General features: G+C 33.8%; 4 protein-coding genes across 5 annotated transcripts; 1 reads left to right on the top strand and 3 right to left on the bottom strand.

The window, feature by feature from the left end:
- Window positions 3,984-4,761, bottom strand: LOC104701058. The gene is made up of 2 exons (XM_010416688.2): window positions 4,514-4,761; window positions 3,984-4,181 (listed from the first exon to the last, which is right to left on the bottom strand). Exons 1-2 carry the CDS (start codon window positions 4,685-4,687, stop codon window positions 4,041-4,043), a joined length of 315 nt encoding a protein of 104 aa, XP_010414990.1. The 5' UTR covers window positions 4,688-4,761; the 3' UTR covers window positions 3,984-4,040.
- LOC104701056 (proteasome subunit beta type-4) lies at window positions 7,385-10,067 on the bottom strand. Its single transcript, XM_010416687.2, has 7 exons — window positions 9,961-10,067; window positions 9,778-9,842; window positions 9,604-9,680; window positions 8,331-8,460; window positions 8,087-8,246; window positions 7,820-8,005; window positions 7,385-7,718 (listed from the first exon to the last, which is right to left on the bottom strand). The coding sequence occupies exons 1-7, from the start codon at window positions 9,964-9,966 to the stop codon at window positions 7,605-7,607; spliced, it is 738 nt and encodes a 245-aa protein (XP_010414989.1). The 5' UTR covers window positions 9,967-10,067; the 3' UTR covers window positions 7,385-7,604.
- On the top strand, window positions 10,574-13,678 carry LOC104701055 (RNA polymerase II-associated protein 3). 2 transcript variants are annotated; one of them, XM_010416686.1, is made up of 12 exons: window positions 10,574-10,706; window positions 10,970-11,038; window positions 11,161-11,289; window positions 11,367-11,491; window positions 11,617-11,738; window positions 11,852-11,934; window positions 12,023-12,235; window positions 12,388-12,525; window positions 12,625-12,807; window positions 12,921-13,015; window positions 13,101-13,198; window positions 13,318-13,678. In XM_010416686.1, the coding sequence occupies exons 1-12, from the start codon at window positions 10,665-10,667 to the stop codon at window positions 13,419-13,421; spliced, it is 1,401 nt and encodes a 466-aa protein (XP_010414988.1). In that variant the 5' UTR covers window positions 10,574-10,664; the 3' UTR covers window positions 13,422-13,678. The 2 variants fall into 2 exon arrangements, with proteins under 2 accessions (XP_010414988.1, XP_010414987.1); XM_010416685.1 differs by having other exon boundaries at window positions 10,940-11,038.
- Window positions 13,916-15,258, bottom strand: LOC104701054 (probable nicotianamine synthase 4). The gene has a single exon (XM_010416684.1). It carries the CDS (start codon window positions 15,179-15,181, stop codon window positions 14,207-14,209), a length of 975 nt encoding a protein of 324 aa, XP_010414986.1. The 5' UTR covers window positions 15,182-15,258; the 3' UTR covers window positions 13,916-14,206.

The following is a 20,041-nucleotide window of genomic DNA, read 5'->3' as shown; positions in this document are numbered from 1 at the left end:
TTTTATTCTAAACTTAGCACAACATCTCTAAAATTCAAAAATAGCACTAATTAATTTTTCAAATAAAAATCATAAATTTAAAATATTAAACCCTACCCCTCAAAACTATACCCTAAATATGAAATTGAAAACCCAAACCTAAAAAAAAAAATTCTAAAAATTAATTTTAAATATTTCAATGTGTTAAATAGTGCCATTTTTTGAACTTTATGGAATGTATGCTATAATTGTCCATAAAACTTATATAATATGTCATGAACAGTACCAAAGTTTATGAGTTATGCCACTTTCAATATCTCCTTCTCCCGCCCGCCACACACACTCGAAAAAGACCTTTATACCCTCAACAATTTTATCTCCAAAATTAAGAATTATGATTAAAATTAATTATAATATCATTTAATTGCTTCGTAAAACGCAACAGTTGCTTCTTCTCTTCGCATAAATCTTTGCTTCTTCGCCTCTCTCCTGTTCTGTGACGTTTCATCTTTATCGCTGAAGAAATAGTCCGTCGTCTTTGGGTGTAATGATAAATTACTTAATACAGTCACTTCTACGGCCGAATCCTCCGCTTCTTCCACCTCCACCCGCCATAGTCGGCGAGAACAAGGGAACCTTCTTCCGAACCCAACCCTTGGTATGTAAGAGTAGAATTTCGTTTTTTACGTNTAGTTGGCGAGAACAGGGGAACCTTCTTCCGAACCCAACCCTTGTATGTAAGAGTAGAATTTTGTTTTTTTTTACGTTTTTTTGCAGAAATCAGAAAACCCTACTCGGTTTTCTTTCTCGTTTCAGTGTAAAGTCAGATGCAGAGATTTCAAGCGACGGGAAGCAAACTGGCGTTACCGCCTCTCCTAGGTCAGTCTGCGTTTTTTTACTCGAATTAGCATCACAGCCGGGTTAATCGTCATCCTTGTTTGGGTTTTTAGTCAATTTATTAAAATAATATTTTGTTATTCGGTATCGGCACCGAATATGATACACGAGTTCATAGATCCATCAGTTCTGTCCACCAAGTAATTACGAGGATAGACCTAATGTTTGGTAGACCATTTACTAGTTCCGACGTTCGTGTCCACCCACACATGGTATTATGATGATTGACCATTTCTATTTGATAGACAACCATCATTGATGTCCACCGTTCCTTCATTAAAAAATTCCGGTTTTGGTATCTTAAAAGTTACCAATTGTGCAGGTTAGTTGAGGCGGTGGACGACATACACCAGGACAGGTTTTTGTCAATGTCTAATTTGCTAGTTAATTATGTTGATGCTTATTATGTCTTAGTAGACCAAATTCAATGCAGAAAATGTTTATTTTCCTGCTTATTATGCCTCCAATGCAGGTCTAATGACCATGCTGGCAGTGGGTATGTTATGCCTTCGGAGGACCAGGTTCAACAGTCAAGGTCAGTATAACTGTAATTTCCTCAGTTCGTCGTTTTATTGTATTAGATTCCACTGTTGACATGGCTGTCCTTAATGCAAGTCTGCTCACCACGAAAGCGCCGTACCTATAATACATCAGATGAACCAGTTACCGCAGTCAATGTATGTCCATGGGTAGCTTCTGTACTCCTTGTGGGTAGACTAGACTAAATAAGCATGATCCATGTCCATCACAACCATGTCCCCATTTACATATTCCACATTGTTGATTGTCAAAACTGTTATTCATAGCCCGTTTGTTCTTCGCTTAACTAACCCCTATTTATATCCCTACTGTAGTAATTTTGATGGTTTCTTCACTAAAAATGATGTGGCCAGGGTGGACCAGATCAAACAGACCAGGAAGATGTCCACTCTACGTTGGACCATTCGCAAGCCACTCAATAATTGTTAGTCCATTTTTGGTTCCAAACACTAAATGTTTGATTAACATTGTTGTTGTCCGTTGAGCAGTTTGGGTTTTGCATTCGGAAATTTGGATATTGATAGCCGAGTATCATTTCACGGTCCATCCCATGCGGTGGACATATATTTATGTTGTTTTATGTCTACTTCCCCGCCTATGTCTCTCCAAGCCGATGGAACTTGATTTTCGACTGTTTTCGTCCACCCTTTCATCTATATTTCTCCTAGTCGACAGGCATTTATTCCTGTTTTTTTTTGTCTATCTTTAATCTGGATGTACAACGAATGCAATGTTTTTTGGTCTATTTTTAATCTGGATGTACAACGACTGTAGTTTTTTTTGGTCCTCCTTATTGTCATCTCCCTATTAGCATTTGACAATAGAGAATTTAATGGAACTTGGCCATACACAATTTTATGCTGGTAGACATTCTAATTTCGCTACACAACCATTGCGAGATAGACCTTATATTTTCGATAGACATTATAATTGCGATAGACATTATAACTGCGATAGACATTAAAATTCCGATAGACATTATAGTTCTGTAACACTTGTCTCCTTCCCCTACTTTCCTCTTCCCATTCTTGTCGCTTAGTCTTGATTTCTTGTTAACCATCTCCTCACGATGGCTTTCTTCAACATTTCTAAGACACTCTAACAACAATTCATCGTCAACTTCCGTTTCACCTTCTTTATCTACACCACTATCCTATTTATTTCGGCACTTACATCTGCCGGAATGGACAACATCTTTGCTTCACCATTATGTCCATCTCCAGTAGACAACAATTCTTTTCCACCAGCTGACAAAACAACTTGTCCATCTCGGTCTACCAAATTTTCATTCTGATTTTTATCTGTAGCGGTAGACACACCATTTTTTCCATCATCGATAGACGATGCTTTCTTCTTCTTTAGTGATACATACAAATACAGTCCACCACACTCTTCATTCTCCACTTTAAACTGTTGAAACTCAACATCACTATCTACTAAACTGGGGGCATCTTCCCTTGTGTAAAGCAAATTGTGTCTCTTGGGTGCCAAAAGCTTAACTCTATCTTGCTTTCCTCCTCTTTGACACCCAACACCTCTCCTATCTTAGCCTTCAAGCCTACAAATGTTGTCTCTCTGTCGATAGACACAAATCTAGCCATTTGGCCATGACGGATAGAAAACTTCCACAACCCACTATCAGAACATGTCCAATCACCCACCAGGAGGCACACTCTCCCGACCATCTACATAAACATGGGAAACATGAGAACTTGCAGGTGACCAGATTAAATGCCATAACATCCATCTTTTGTAACCGACCATATTAAATGCACTTGTCCGACAACCCCCTTCAGCTCCTCTTCACCAATTATCTTCTTCATACCTGTTTTGTTTTAGTCCTAAATCTGGCAGCATTAACTCCAATTAACTCCTCTTTAACAAAACAAAACTCGTAATTGGCAGTCCATCCCGCCATTAATGTGTGTCCCATCATCATTAATATCTACCATTTTGAATTCTCCCGTGTATTCCCCCTTCGCTTCTCACGTCATTAAATGAGAGGCTATTTTCGTCTTTTATTCTCATGCCAAATCAACCGAAACTGGCACTTTTGATAATGGGCCGAGCAAACTGGCATTTTTGAGAAATTTTTAAACCAAACTGGCATTTTGGATGAAAATCCCTTTCTTATACTTACTTATATAAGTTATATTGAAGCTCTAAATTGATGTTGCAGACAAAACGAATGAAGAATTAATGGATTGAACCTCTCTCTATTTCTAGGATGAACAAAAAACGATGGCAAACAAAGTTTATTTCTTATGTAAATTTGGTTTTAAGTTGGTTCACAACAGATTTTTTTAACTTTTTTCTGTCTACATAATTTATGAATGATAAATAAAAAGCGGTTCGCTATAGAGATTGATTTCTCCGCTCCAATTATTGTACCCATTCCTTACTAAAAATGCTTATACTGATTATCAAAATCCAATGGACATTATATCACAAAATGATTTTATATAATCCATTAAATCTGAAATTATTCATAAAATTTTTGAAAAAACAAACAAACGACAAAATGTTAAAGTATGATCCATTATAATGATAATGTTCATGATCACCATTATAGTGTATTACTCCTTCTTCTTATCATTTGAGAACGCCGATTAAGATGAGAAAACCTACAGATCCATAATTATCAATTCTTTCAAAAGTATTATGATTTCACACAACAAGTGTGGCTCTTCGATTATCTCCAGTTCTCTGGTTTCAATAGGCATGTTGTTTTCTTTAATGTATTGTATCAGCTTCTTCTTCAACTCCTAAATTCACATAAATTTTATAAATGATTTGTAGACAAACTATATTCATAAACTATAACTAAAGAAAATACCCTAAAACAACTCAAACCCAGCTTTTTTTTGCTTTCAAATATATATATATATATATATCTACTAAATTTTTTATTTAAAAATTCCAAACTTTTTTTATGTTTAAACCAAAACCAATTTGAACCTATTCCTAAATTTTTTATGAACCCTTTTAATACCTAGCTTTGATTATATTTTCAGGGTCTTAAAGATTTTTGTGTGGTAATTTTAGACAAAACAAAACAAAATATACTATGTTATTTTTTTGAATTGAGTATTATCACCTTGAAACGCTTTTTTTGTTTTCTCGAAGTTAGGCGCAACATATCACTGAGTCCGGATTTAAGCTCAAAAATCGGAAATTTCTTCGCCATCTTACACTTTCCTTCTGTATTCTGTGGTGGTTCCATATCTGGATCATAGGCTTCAACCTCGAGAATCGTATTTGTGTTCGCCATCGTACACTCTTCATCTCCCTCTGGTGGTGGTTCAAGGTTTAGATCGAAATCGACTGTAGGGTGCAAAACCCTCTTTCCACGATCCATTTTTTTATTATTCTTATTTTGTATTGTAGCAAGAGCTCAATTGGTTTTTGTAAAGTAGACAACGATTCAAAAAACGATTTGTTTGGTCTAATATTTTTTTTCTGGTCATCGACTTTAATTGATTGACTCAAATGAGCCAATTTTAGGGAACATTTTTTACATATAAATTTAATAGCTAATTTGTTTGGTCTTTATTTTTTTTGATAAATTTTAAAACTTTGAATAAATTAATAATTCATCCAAAAAAGTTGCAAGTATTAATGTCATATGTGTATGATCTTTTACTAGTTTATTTATTTTTATGTTTTGGCATGTGAATAAATTTATTTGAATAAAAATATATAGAGATTTTCTGCAAAAAAAATATCAAAATCACTATTTTGTAATTTTACGATCCATCTCCGAAAAATGTAGATGAACGAGACCCTAAATCAATTATATTATGCAATATAACTCTCATGCATATATTTTATAACTTTTAGTGGTTACATACATTATATTGTTAAAAACATTAGCTTCCTCATTGCCAAAGCTTAGATTTGATTTATGATTATCAAAACTTTACAAACTTGATGGTGATGGCAATATGTTATATTGCATATTATTTTTTACGTTGTAGGATTAACCCGCATTTTTTTAGATGTAAAATAAAGTTGTAAAAATGGTAACCTTGAATCTTTAGTTATTTATATAATAAAAAAAATCTTTGTAAAAATTTTCAGAAAATTAATATTCTTTGTATGAAAAAAATAAATTAAATTATTATAATTTGAAATTAGTTGACATTTAGTAATAGTGAAACTTAATTTTAGAAAATGTATTTAAATAACCACTTAGCTATTAAAATTTTAATCTAAATAATTATTAAATTTTTAATGTAACTATAAAATTTCACTCAAGGATTTTTTTCTTTCTAAACCCGTAAATCATACTTAAAATGAAAATTAGGAAAGGATATTCAACTTCTTCTTATAGTCAGTTTCATATGAGTCTTAGTTACGCTATTTGACTAGAGGAGAATAAGTTGAAGGATGGAGCTATTTATTTTGAAATGATCTGACCCGTTTTATATAATAAATAATATAAAATATTAATTTATTTATAATTTATTAATCTTCTATTGTAACCTACCCTCTCATTATTTTATTAATCAATCTTTTCCCTACTACAATGCTAGCTTTAAAGGAAACCAATAATTATTTTACTAACTCTGGAAATATAAAATTATATAATAATAAAACATGTATTGTACTACAACAATTTTGATGAATAAAATAATGAGAGGGTATGTTACAATAGAAGATTAATAAATTTTATGAAATTGTGTGAAAGATATGAATACAAAATGAGAAAAGAGTATTACAATTCTATCTTTTAAAAAAAACCAATATTAATTTCGTTAAATTGGAAAAGAAAAAAAAATATAATAAACACATGTTATCTTTTTTTTTTTTTTCTGTCAACAATTTCTTAAAATAAAAGGGTGAGCTAACCAAACCGGAGAAACATTATTTACATACAATACAAGATGCAGTAAAACACGAATATTTCGTACTAATTTATCCGCTTGAAATTGGTACTACGAAGAATTATAAAGAAATCAAAATAAGAGAACTCCTTCTTGCTATTCTCTACTTCATCTAAATAGATCGAAAAAGCTAGTCATTCTGCTGGTGTACACACCATATTCACCAAAATCGAAACAGTTTATGAGGAAAGTAATATTAGTCTGCATGCGTTATTCATTTTTTCACTAAAAAGTCATTTTATTATAACTCAAAAAATGTAAACCAGATAAACGACAACCAACACCTGAAGAGTTAACGGGAAACCAACACTAGAAATTGAAAGAAATTATGACTTCCTAGACTTGGCAAGTCGAGACCTCAAATGAGGTTATTGAAACCATCAATATTATCGCTGTCGGGATGTTGAAGTCGAGATGATATTGACGAATAAACGTTGGGAAGGAGCCAAAAACAAATTAAGATATCGCCTACATATGGGAGTTAGTCATTTGGATTAAACTTTAAAAGCCGCCTAACCGAAACACCAAACATATAACTAATTGTGGACAATTCAAGATTAGGCCATATAAATCTCCAGCGTGAACAAGAGCTATCCCTTGTTAAGCAAAGCAAATCCGATTTCAAGCTAAAATTCGATGAAAATAGAAAAAAAAAAAAAACAATTGTCAACAGGACACACTGAATTCAATTACAGAGATGAGTTATGGCTGGAAATACCGTAGCCGAAACATTTCCATATCCAAATCCGACGAAGAATGTCAACAGCTCAAACTGGCCGAATGACGGCATGAGGGACAAACCACCAAAGATTTAAAACAATAAAGATCATTCCTAGTCGAATCGATGCTGGAGCTATGAAAGCCTCCGGTTGATTGAAAAAAAAAAAAAAAGCAACGACTGTTGAAACTGGAATAGGAAGAATAGAGAAAACTTTCGAAGGCAAAAGTTAAAGTAAAAAAATTGTTCATGATAAAACAAAGATCTCCTATAGGTTAAAAACGATTTTAAATTTGGAACTTCATTTTTTTTTTTTTTTCATTTACAGAGAAAGATAAACTAGTTTTACTGTTCGTATCCCCCATGCTTCAAAAGATAAGCTCATAAAATATGAAAACAACGTCAAACAAAGAGTTCTAAAATTCAACTATCCAAAGATATCCAGAACTTTATATAAATCGTCATCAATCTGAACTCTGGAATGTAATGAAGAAACCAACTACAGTACAAGCGTTTAACAACATCACATAAATTTTAAAAGCTTAATCCAAAGAACTCCAGACAATGTGGTTGCCTCTCGCTTCTTACCAGGAGCCTTCAGCACTAGCGGTTGGGTTGTGGAACGATGAGAATTCCCAGAATGTCTTCAATGAGTATGGCTGAGAAACCGTCACACCTTCTTCTGTGATCTTTGCTATCTGCACATTTATCATGTTACCGTTATTACATTCCAGATGAAGAACTCCAACCAAACTAATGTGAGATTATTCTTGTTCATGAGATAACGGCCCAAACAAACCTGAAGCTTGTTAATAGCAGATCTGTCACGGTAAAGAAGCACACGCATACATTTCTCAAGGAGCTTGACACCATCTTCAAAGCTCAGGTCCGCATGCCACTCATCACGAAGAATTGGCCTCGCGAGATGGTTTCCAAAGCCAGTGGCAACATGATCATCTTCAAAACTAACACCAATCATTGAAACCTAGAGAGAATCAAATAAATCCAAATCATTAGCTACATTCATGAGAAGATTATATATGTGACTGAAAAGTCTGACGCATACCATTCCAAGGTAACTTTTCCCGTTTTTGACGCCTCCAAGGACGAGAGTGTTCCACAGAGGGTTAAACTTGTTCCGACGGTTATACATCACACGGGTCAGATAGTTGTGAATCTCTTTTGGTCCCAAAGAATTACCATCATCCCACATGTTATCGTTCAGGCTGTGTAAAAACTAGGGGTCGTGAGGCATAACAAGAAGGAAAGATTAAAAAAAAAGAGAAACATTGAAACAAACAGATTCTTACGTGAGCTCATCAAGATAACGGAGAATCTCCTGAAAGTCACTGATTTCTCCACTGGCACCAAGAAGAGAATGCTTACCAATAGCCTTCATCCTCTCAATGTTCTTGTATCTTAAGGTGGATCCATATGAACCTACAGATTCGCAAAAGTTTGAAGGTGAGTTGAAGCTACAATATCATCATTACTCTCTGATGAAAAATTTCCAGGAAACCAAGTTCACACATTAGAACTTAAGAAACAATCCAAGCTATTAAAGAGATCAGGAAAACACATAGATGTACCATCAGCATCACTAACCGCACAGACATCTGATAGTTCTTTTACATATAGTGAATTGGTGTTAAATGAGGACTGGATATAGCTAGGCAGTAGTTGATAGTTATAATGTTGATTCTCAGTTGCCATTTCTTGACCTAACTAATAATGGAAAGCTCAGAGGAAACCGAACAGAAAACAAAAGGAACTACGAATTGTCATAACTTATCAACTCTATTCAAACTTGTGCACTCAAAAAAATGAAACAATCCTCAATTCAGTCCCCCCTGAATCTTAAGATAACAGGGAGAAGAAGCAGGAACACCCTATGAACAATAACATTGTATATTGGAAAGAATATGTAGGCAGGCAAACAAACGGAATAAAAAAGTGAACGGCCACAAGAAAGCAGACCCATAAACATTGCATGTCTATGTTTCTAGCCACAAATACATATTCTTATCATGAAGCAGCTAATAGACTGAACACAGAACAAAACCATTTCTGCATGACCATAATTATCTTACTCATCTCAGACCCCCTAAAAAAAGATTCAAACAACCAAGTTGACCAGAAATTGTATCTCAGTTTCGTCATCAGGTCTGAATATCTCAAGCAGATTGATAAATAGAAGTAACAGCTGAAGAACTGGAACAAAAGATACTAAGCATACTACAAATGCGGCATAAAAGACACTAAATAAATGAAACAAAAAGGAACCATGTGCATGAAGCTAGCACTCCAAACAACCTGATTGCTTAACAAATTATGAATGTATACAAAAGAGCATACATGAGACTACCTAGGGAGGCAAAGCAAACGCTGTAATCAATCAAGCTCATAACAATTGTAAATCTAAACATAGATTGCAAGTAAACTTGCGCAAACTGCTAAGAAAACATGAATCCAAGACCAAATTCAATTACTTAACCTAATGAGCATGGAAGTACAAGCACAAATTACCCATAAAACAGTGAAATGCAACAACGAAAGAGCTGAAACTTGGAAAAAGAAACATACCTCCCATGTCAGAAGCCATCAAAACCCCATCTTTGTACTTGATTGCAACAATTGAAGTTCCAGTAACATATGGGTACCTAACCAAAATTTCACAACATAAACCCTAAAAATCCAAAAATCGAATCCCAAATTCGAAAACCCTACATAAGCATAATAGACAGAGATTTTTTTTACAGCGTTCTTTGTGATTCAGCTTCTGCTATCTTCACAGCATCACCGTTCTCAATCGGAATAGTAAACTACTCAGAAGAAGAAACCAAAATCAAAATCACGAAGAAATAAATCAAACCCAGAAGAATCAGAAGCATACACAGTGAATAAGAACATTAAAGTTAACAGATTGATCTGAATACTTACAGTCATCTTCTCGAAAATTTCGTAGTAAGCTTCTGAGATTTTTAGGTTCTTCTTCTTCTTCAAGATCTGATGTTTTCGTTTTTGTTTACCTCTCACTAAAAAGACTTCTGCGATTTCCTTTTGCTCAAGAAACAAACTTAACCGGTTCTAACCGGTGTTTACTGGTTAACCTGGTTATTGATCTCACACAAATATCATTTTTATCGGTTTAAACCGGTTTACCTGACTCAATCTCACAAATATAAAATTTTTAGGTTTAACCCGGTTATTGACCGTTGATTTCACAATTATATCGGTTTAACCCGGTTATTGACCTGACTTAGTTTCACACAAATATCAATTTTATCGGTTTAAACCGGTTATTGACCTGACTCAGTTTCACACAAATATCAATTTTATCGGTTTAAACCGGTTATTGACCTGACTCAGTTTCTCACAAATATCAATTTTATTGGGTACCCCGGTTATAGACCTGACCCGAACCCACTCTAAAATCAATTTTATCGGTTTATAGATATGAGTTGACCCGACCCGAAATAATGCGGGTTTATACATGACCCGACCCGAATAAACTCAACTATAAGCCCAAGTCCAGTAAGTAATATTCGAACTTTAACTCTCTCTCTCTGAGTCTTCTTCACCTTCTAGAATCGTCTTTGCTCATTCTCGTCGACTGTTTTCTCGCCGGAGAATCACCTCTCAGTATGGCTAGGTCACCGAACAAACACGGCCGCGATCAAACTCAGGTAACCAATTTTAACTCATTTCATCTTCGTTTCATGAATCTCCTCTAGCTAAGGTCTCTGTTTACTGAGGATTGAGAAGGACCAAAAAAAAAAAAATGGAAACGATTCGCGCTTCTTAGCTCCACTTCGTTATCTAGATTATTAATAGAACGAACTGTAGTAAACTTGTTTATGTTTATAGGTTATGAATGAAGTAGGTTTGGATTCGATTTTTTTTTTTTTTTGTTTTACAGGATTTCCAGGGATTTTTGAATGACTTGCAGGATTGGGAACTTTCATTGAAGGAGAAAGACAAGAAGATGAAGCAGAAACCTTCTAATTCGTTGAATCCGGTTCGTTCTTTACTTCTTTTGAATATGTATACCTTGGAATTAAAAAAAAAAATCAGAAGTTACTCTCATTTTGTAAGTTTGATTGCATCCTTATAAGGTTTTTTTTGTTTTGGAACTTTCAGAGTAGTGAGATATTTAGACCAGGTGGTTCAGGGCAGTATGACTTTGTTAAGAATCATGGTTTAATTAGTGATTTGTCGAGTAGTTTGACCGGAGAAAGTCTATTGGATGCTAATTCAGAGAAGGAGCAGGTACTTACTTCTCTTCAAGCTATGTTTTTATTATGTGAGATCCCCTTGGTGATAATGGATCTTACTCTTAAATACAGGGGAATGAATTTTTCAAGCAGAAGAAGTTTAATGAAGCGATTGATTGTTACTCTCGGAGCATTGCTTTATCACCTAATGCTGTTGCTTATGCAAATCGCGCGATGGCTTACCTTAAAATCAGAAGGTTATAGCTCATTGTCTTTTTTTTTTATTGGTTTCATGAGTGTGAGGCTTGTTTGTCTTGTCTTCCATCACCTGATAATCTCTAAGCTATTTTTTCTGATCTTTGTAAAATGTTTCTTACGTTAGATATCGAGAGGCTGAGGTAGACTGCACAGAAGCCTTAAATCTGGATGATCGATATATAAAAGCATACTCACGCCGAGCGACAGCTAGAAAAGAACTTGGAATGATTAAAGAGGCCAAAGAAGGTATCACCCAGACGGCTAGACCCATATATTCATTCAATCTGTTCTCTTGAGATACATACAATTTCTTTATTACATGTTGCTGGATAATGTAAGGTGATTAAAATTAATTGCAGATGCTGAGTTTGCTTTAAGATTGGAGCCTGAGAGCGAGGAACTTAAGAAGCAATATGCCAACATAAAATCTTTGCTCGAGAAAGTAATATTTTTAATACGTTGTTTTCTGTATATTTGCCAGATAAACTTTCTATGCTTCGCAAAAGGTTAACTTTTTGAATTCGGAGCAGGAAATCATTGAGAAAGCCAGTGGAGCAATGCAAAGCACTGCACAAGACTTACTCAAAAAATCAGGTTTGGATAAGAAAACAAAAATGTCAAATGCAGAAATGATTTTGAAGCCGGTGACCCTAGGGGCCAAAACGAACAGGGATATGGTTCAGCCTCTTCCAGCTAGCAAGGAAAGTTCGGGAAAGAAGCTCATTGAAAATGTACAACCTGAGGTATATTCCAAAGTTTATTTTGTTTGATATATCTTAAGTTCAAAAATGCACATATAAAAAAGGTCGTGTAGAATTTTTTTTACTTAAGTTTGTCTGATATTATTATCATATTGAATACTTGTCATCCAAACTTTTTATTTGTGACATATCAGGAGAAAAGAAAAGAAGGTACGAAGAAAATTGCAGCTATCACGGAAAATCTAGACAGCAAAAAAGTGACGCCTAGAAGCCTAAGTTATGAAAAGGAGGCGAAGTCTTCTGACAAAAATGGCACTCAGCCTTCTGCACTGGTAAGTATTGGTGATCTGAGTGTTGTTATAAAAAGGTTGACGTGATACAACAAAATCCAGTCTGATGCTACAAAACTTGTCCCTACTCTAATTTTACAGGGAAACATGGTTTCCAAAATGCTGGAACTAAAGCCATCAGTACACGAGCTTGCTGCTCATGCAGCGTCACTTGCAATGGCTGAAGTTTCTAAAAACATTAAAGCCCCAAAATCTGCTTACGAATTTGAGAACTCTTGGCGGAGTTTTTCTGGCGACCGTGCACTACAAACCCAATTGTTGAAGGTTTGTTAGCCCATTCCTCTTTCTTAGTGGATGGAGTTAAGTGCCACCTGCCAAACCTTATTTATCCAATTCCTGAATAACAGTGCCACTCATCATGTTTGTAAATGTATTAGGTCATGTCTCCGAGCTCTTTACCTCAGGTTTTCAAGAACGCCTTGACTTCTCCTGTGCTAGTTGACATAATAAAATGTGTAGCCTCATTTTTCTCGTGAGTAAGCTCAACATTTGTATATTTTGGCCTCACTAGAAAGTCTGTTAAAAAACTGGTGCTTATGGTTTTCTGAATGTTGCAGTGAAGACATGGATTTGGCTGTCAAATACATTGAGAACCTAACAAAGGTTCCTAGATTCAACATGCTCGTCATGTGCCTTACCTCAACCGAGAAAAACGGTACTCCCTTTATCTGCTTCATGTCATGTCAACAATCTTTAATATAATCAGAGCATATACATGTTGTGTAAATGACCTTGCATCATAATATTTGTGATATTTGATTTCTTTTGGAGCAGAGCTTCTGAAGATATGGGAGGATGTTTTCTGCGACAAAGCAACTCCAGTGGAGTATTCAGAGGTCTTAGGCAAACTGAGGTCGAGATACTGCCTCAAACAGTAACCTAGGGAGATGGGTCTTTTAAGCAGCGTACATGGTGAAAGATTTTGCACACCCAGTAAGCATTTTTCAATGATCATTAACCAGTTTTTTGTTTGCGGTCCAAAAAGATACCGGTTCTGGTTTTGTTCATATATTTACTGGTGAATCGTAGAATATAAAAACCGGGATCTTGACATCTTGAAGAGTTTCTGATTCCTTTAAACCTGAAAAATGTCAAATATAAACTCTTCAATGATTCAAAGCTATTGCTATTTACTGGTGTTGTTTGCATGTTGGAGAGTTTCCTTTAATATAGGTTTAAGATTCTGAATCCAAATTGCGACAATTGGAACTTAGAATATAAACAATGCTCTTCTATTTTCATAGACGACATGAGCAGCACAAGAATCATGTTCTGAGGAATTAGATCTTTTCTACTTTAGGATATAATCTTACAAAGTCTGCTCTTTGAACAGAGCCAAAAGCAAAAACTTCAACCAATCGTATCGTTATCGTAGTAATGGGACACTTTATTATGTTTATATCTTTGTTTCCGACAAGAATAATCGGTTCTGTCTCACAGAATCTGATTGACCACCCTTTGCAAATTGCAATAGACATCACAGAATCCACAACCAAAAAAGAAGTGGTCATTGTCAATTTCAAATCAGATGCTAAGAAACAGAACAAAAGAAGAAGATAAAGACAAGAACAAGACTGTAGCAAAAACAGCCAACATTTTTCGTAATTTTAAAAAGACACATCATAAGATAGATCAAGAAAACTTTAATCAAGCAGCAATTTTTTTAAGTAAGTTGTTCTTCGCCTGCGAACTCCTCGATAATGTTCTTCTTCTTGTTCATAATCACGTGGATCTTGGAACAGTTGCACGCGAGATCCGAAGCTTGATCTATGTGATCATGAACAACACCATTATTAATACCATCTCCACCGAGCTTCCTTGAGATAACAATGGAGTTGATTACTTCATCGGTCGGGTGGTAAACAGATAAAACTTGGAAACCTTGCAGATCACAAGGCTCGACGATAGGATAGAGAAATGCTCTAGGTCCATGAGCGCTTCTCAACATGAGCAAAGCACCAGGAGACATGTGTTTCTCAAGATGCTCGATCACTTTAACTTTCTCCTTTTTATCCATCCCGACAAGAGCAGCCAAGAACACAACGTCGAAGCCCTTCAAGCTCTCGGTCACATCCATTACGTCAACAGTATGAAAGAACATACGTTGAGAGAGATCAGGATCAGACGAAACCAGACGAGCTGCAACCGAGTTCGCTGATGCATCGATGTCGAAGTTGTGAAAGATCGAGTCTTTGAGATGGAAAGAGGCAAGAACAACGGAAGTAAGAGGGAGAGGACCAGAGCCAATGAAAGCTACAGTCTTTGGAACAGATCCGTTAAGGTTCTGATCGAGGAGATCGAACTCGAGCTTGCTTAGTTTGAGATAGTTGTTGTAGTAAGGAAATAGATTCAAATGGTGAAGTGGGTTGTCTTCAAAAGAAGTTAAGATTGAAGAGAAGTGATGCTCCAAGTAACCTTCAGCTTCTCCACAAATTTTGATGAGGTTTGATCTCATCACTTGGATGCTTTCGGACATCTTGGTGACGTCGATGTTAGGGTTTGGTGGTATGCATGTGGACACGAGCTGCTTGAAGAGAGTGTCGACATCTTCACAAGGCTTCAGGGTCTCGAGCTTCGAGATCTTTTCGTACAGATCGCAGATCGTGTTCACTAGCTGGTCGTCTTGGCAGTAACCCATGTCGACACTATGTGCTTTTTTTTTTTTCTGTGTTAGTCTTAAGAGTTGTGGTTCTCAGGTGGAATGAAGTTTTTGGAGAGATGGTTATTTATTAGCCGATTTATGGGCTCCATATCATAAAATAATAAATATACTTTCAGTTTCTTTTAATAACACCCCCCATGATAAAATTAGTAAAGTACTCTAGCCATTTCTAATTAGTTTTAGTAAAAGTTGTTTAAAAAAATAGAAAATTTATGTTGTTATGCATTTTTTGTTACTCAACGATGATACGTTTTCAATTTAAAAAACAAAAATGAATATTGTATAGAAAATTTTTATCATAAAAGTGATGCATTTATGATTAAATTTTAGTTCTTTGTTTATAATTATATGTATGAAAAACCTTCAAACTATCATTAAAACTTGGATTATTTTAAAAAATTTAAACTATCATTAATTCATGATTGTGTTAATTAATTTGAATTTAATATGCATGAACGACATGTCTTTGGACATTATTACATAATTATTACGTAAATAGTTTATTTATTATTTGATACCATGTGACATTTATTTTCTTTCTTTTCTTTTTGCTAAATTGTAAATATTTTCATTCATAATGTAAACAGTTTAGGTGACAGTCAAACGATTAGAAACATATACACATGGTTCCATGGCAAAAACAGATAAAAAACATAGAAGCGTAAAACAGTAATTAAATCAAGTTTTCGGACCACCTGCTTAACCAAGCAATTAATGAAGCTGCTGGAGCAAGATGAAATGATGACGTTGCTGTTGTCTTTCTCGTATGAGTTGTAAAAGGAGAAGAGAAATTGCAAATTGTAAAACACCTTGTTACGACACACAATTAGCTCTAGAAGCCTTTCACATGAGGTGCGAGACCGAGCCGTCATTCCAAATCACCAGTCACATATACTCTCCATGCGTTAAGTGATCAATTCTTCATTTATTTATAAGCTTTTCCCAAAACGGAATTTCACACGCTAAATAAAGTAAATGCATGGTGTAAAACTCCCTCTACCAAATTCGTTTTCGGAAGTCAGCAGCGTAAAGTAAAATAAGACCATCTACAACCACACCATGAGGCATGAGCCATTAGCCCTACTAGCTCCTCTATGGCATGAAATCTTAAATTTAACAAATTTAAATTTAATACGAGTTAATATATAGCTATATAATGGTTTGAACAAACAATAAATATAGGTGACTATTCAAAACAGTTTCTTTTTTAATTCATTGGAAAATTATAGAGTTTCTAAAAATGATTTGAGAAAATTTGTTTGTTGATAATTTTGGATTGTTGGTGAGCGCTGAGCCACATTTTACGTACACTGGCTAAAAAAAAGTGCTTCTATTAAGCGTTCCTAGAACCCAATGTAGTATAGTAGCTCTCCGAGGTGCATGTTGTAGTCTTGTGATTATGTGATTCTTTGAATTCATACCAATTGTATGGTACGAAAAAACATGTTTACTGTTTTGGACAGATAAATCTGAGTTTTTTTTCCAGATGTTTCAGAGTTTACCTAACTTATAAACTACTACATTTTAACTACGATGAACAAATTTAATAGTCCGATAGATCTCATGTCAACACACTATCGTGCTTTAAAACCAAGAAAAAACAAAGACTAAGGGTTTGACCGCATAAACCTTTTAGCATAATTTTTTTTTCTTCGTTTTAAATGTATTTAGCTCTTGTTGAGAATCAAGAGTGAACAAGTAATATTTAAGCCATGTTGCTCTACTTTAAAGAGAGAAAAATGTGCAAGTGGCGTGAATATTCTTTATGCTTTTTCTTTTTGAACTATTCATTTTCACATTTTACATTTTTCTGTTACTCTTATTTTCTACTAGTCGAACCCTAAAAATATCTTCAATCTATTTATTCATCTGATTTTTTAAAAAGAAAAAAAAAATATTTTGGATTTTGTATGGTTAAACCCTAAAAGCATCTCCAACCCATTTCTCAATTTTTTTGTTTGGACATATATTTTTTCAAAATAGAATCACTCCATTTAATGTTAGATTTATCTTCAACTCTACTCCAAATTAAAAAAAAAAAAAACTATTTTGGAGATAAAAATCAAAATGAATGACGACAAAAATAAAATCAAAATGAATTGGAGCAAATCTGACTTCAAAACTTTATTTTCCTAACTTAAATATTTTGAAACGATGTAGTGTTTTCCACATTCAAAATGTACAAACGATTTCTACAATAGTGCATGTAGAAATTTCTTTCTAAACAAGGGCTTATTTGCAAAATTACTTTGTTATAGCTAGCTAACTTGTAAATGAGTGGAATTTTCATATATCATAAATACATAAATAATTTCTGATTCCTTTAATTTATTATTTGTATTGTATGATATGAAATTGTATAATTATCTGTACACCAGGATTTCTCCAATGATATTCTGCGGTTCCCAAGAATTGTAGGTAGGAACGATTGGAGAGTTGTAGCTTTATATGCATTATAGAAGATTTTAGTGGCTACATAATTGACCATACATTATCACTACTTTTCGTATCTATTTGCATATTCATTTCTTATCACAAACTATTAGTCAAAATGATTAGTTATAGACAAACATGCAAAACCATATCTAATTGCATTTGAATACGTCGAAATTGATTTGTCATTTAGCTATAGAATATATATATATATATATATATATATATATATATATACTTTGCAATCTAATGATATTTGTATTAAATTTGGGTTTTACCGTGGGCTTCCAATTTAAAACCAATTAGCAATGTGGGGAGAGCTTCTAAACTTTTATATATCACTTAATTTCTTCAGCTATCGATGTGGGATATAATACCCTAATACCCTCATCCCCTCATCCCCTCATGCTTAAGTATGACCATTTGAAGTGTGGACATAGGTAGGAACTACATCCACAGAGTAGTCCAACAATCGAGTGGCTCTAATATCTATATGATATACCTGAGTAATTTAAAGAGAGATATTGTGCTAATTACATGGACTCAACTAAATGAGAGATTAAAGGGATCAATTAATGGCATATACAATTTGTTTATGAAACTCTAAAATGAACAGAGTAACCAGTCAATTAATAATTGGTACACAGTATATCATTTTGATGGTAACCAATACATAAAAACATAATATGTATTAAATTAATGTATTAAAAATGGTAACATCATTTGTGTCTTACCTTTTTAAAAATATACTTTTATTATATTTTATTAGATGTTTCTACTAAATTTGATTTTCCAATATGTGTTACTAATAATTAGGTTCAGAGTTAACCATAGAAGAGAAAATACCGAAAAGATGAATGATAATGGCAAAAAAAAAAGACGACAATCAAAATCACATATGTTATTATAAGTTGATTAAAGGAATATATTCAGCTGTTGAAGTATAATTAGGCATGGAAGTAAATGATCTTTTACTATTACTTATAAGAGTTACTAATCTAATTTATGATCAGTGTTCGAAAAAACGTTCTAGGCGTCCGTCTCTGCTCCGTCTAGGCGCTAGACGCTATAGCACCGCTTAGACGACCGCCTAAAATTGTAGTATCATAATTTTAGTGTATTTTGAAAATTTTAATTGCACAAATTTAAAATTTATAATGTTTATTTCTATAAACATAATTATAAATGTTTAATATGATATTTAAAATAAACTGAAATAATGTTTTTATCTATTGTTTTGTTTTTGATTTAATATTTTTATTATTCTTATACATATTTTGTATAATTATATATATAATATCAGATATATATTAGTTTATATTGTAAACGCCTAAACCACCTAGATTCCGATTAGGTATTTTAGGCGCTAGACGTTGGATCACCGTCTATTTAACGCCTAGCGCTTTCTTGAACATTTTTTATGATCAACTACTATGTAATTTCATATATTCTTATATATATGTCTGATAACAATATTGAAAGCTTTTGTTTTTTTTTGTGTTTTTAATTTGTTAGATAAGTTTTACTTTATGTAACCCCAATATAAGTTTTAGGCTCATGAGAGGTGACCAAGTTGAGACTATGCGACAGGACAGGATGTTGCCATCCTCACTGTTGAGCACATTCGACGGATCCAATTTAAAGTTTTTCCATAACGTTCGTATAATTTACTATATAATCATTTTTTAATTATGTCAACTACTAAATAATCACTAAAAAAATATGTTATAGTACTGTAAAGTTCTGCCAACAATAGGTATCATGTATGTATGCACTTTAGAATTGTTAAATATTTATGACTTTCTTTAACATAAAAAAAAATATATTTTTTTTGTTCTCCTGTAACTGTTTACCATTTGAAAATTCGCAATTCATTATATTTATGAAGGTTTATGCCAATATACTTTTGAATCAAAAAAATGAAAAGAAAAAAAAAATGTTCCTTAGGGACACTGTTGTTATATGTTTACCAATATTCAATGGCTGATCGATGGAACTAGAGTTAATAGAAAAAAAAAAAAAAAAAAAAAAAAAAAAAAAAANAAGACAATTTACAAGGACAACAGAAAAATTAATATTAGACAATATTTATGTCATGTCGTGTCGTTACAAGGGTGGTTCTATATATCTTTGCTGATCACCTATCACTTCGGATGTAAAGGCGCCTCGTATCTTATCTTATTCGAGTGAGACATATCACATTATCACTTCGTTTTCGTTAAGTTCCCAAATTCACATGTACACAATGTTGAAGATTATGTGTGCTAAATACTCCAATTCAACCTAAATACTAACAGTGTCTCTTCAAAAGGGAGATCAATACAAGTTATTAAGTAAAAAGAAAAGAGTTAACTATTAAAGTATCCAAAAGAAAAGACATATCACATTATTTCCTGTCCGGTG

Source organism: Camelina sativa, chromosome 7 (genome assembly GCF_000633955.1).
Source record: "Camelina sativa cultivar DH55 chromosome 7, Cs, whole genome shotgun sequence".
NCBI classification, from domain to species: Eukaryota; Viridiplantae; Streptophyta; class Magnoliopsida; order Brassicales; family Brassicaceae; genus Camelina; species Camelina sativa.
This window is presented reverse-complemented; position numbering and strand designations above follow the sequence as displayed.

Coding starts and splice junctions, on each gene's coding strand:
- LOC104701056 (XM_010416687.2), bottom strand. Junction 9,681..9,777: donor GCTGAATCACAAAGAACGCT/GTAAAAAAAATC, acceptor AATTTTGGTTAG/GTACCCATATGTTACTGGAA. Junction 8,247..8,330: donor CGTTATCTTGATGAGCTCAC/GTAAGAATCTGT, acceptor GTTTTTACACAG/CCTGAACGATAACATGTGGG.
- LOC104701054 (XM_010416684.1), bottom strand. CDS start 15,181: ATGGGTTACTGCCAAGACGACCAGCTAGTGAACACGATCTGCGATCTG.
- LOC104701058 (XM_010416688.2), bottom strand. CDS start 4,687: ATGGCGAACACAAATACGATTCTCGAGGTTGAAGCCTATGATCCAGAT. Junction 4,182..4,513: donor AACAAAAAAAGCGTTTCAAG/GTGATAATACTC, acceptor ATGTGAATTTAG/GAGTTGAAGAAGAAGCTGAT.
- LOC104701055 (XM_010416685.1), top strand. CDS start 10,665: ATGGCTAGGTCACCGAACAAACACGGCCGCGATCAAACTCAG. Junction 11,039..11,160: donor CTTCTAATTCGTTGAATCCG/GTTCGTTCTTTA, acceptor TGGAACTTTCAG/AGTAGTGAGATATTTAGACC. Junction 12,526..12,624: donor GCACTCAGCCTTCTGCACTG/GTAAGTATTGGT, acceptor CTAATTTTACAG/GGAAACATGGTTTCCAAAAT.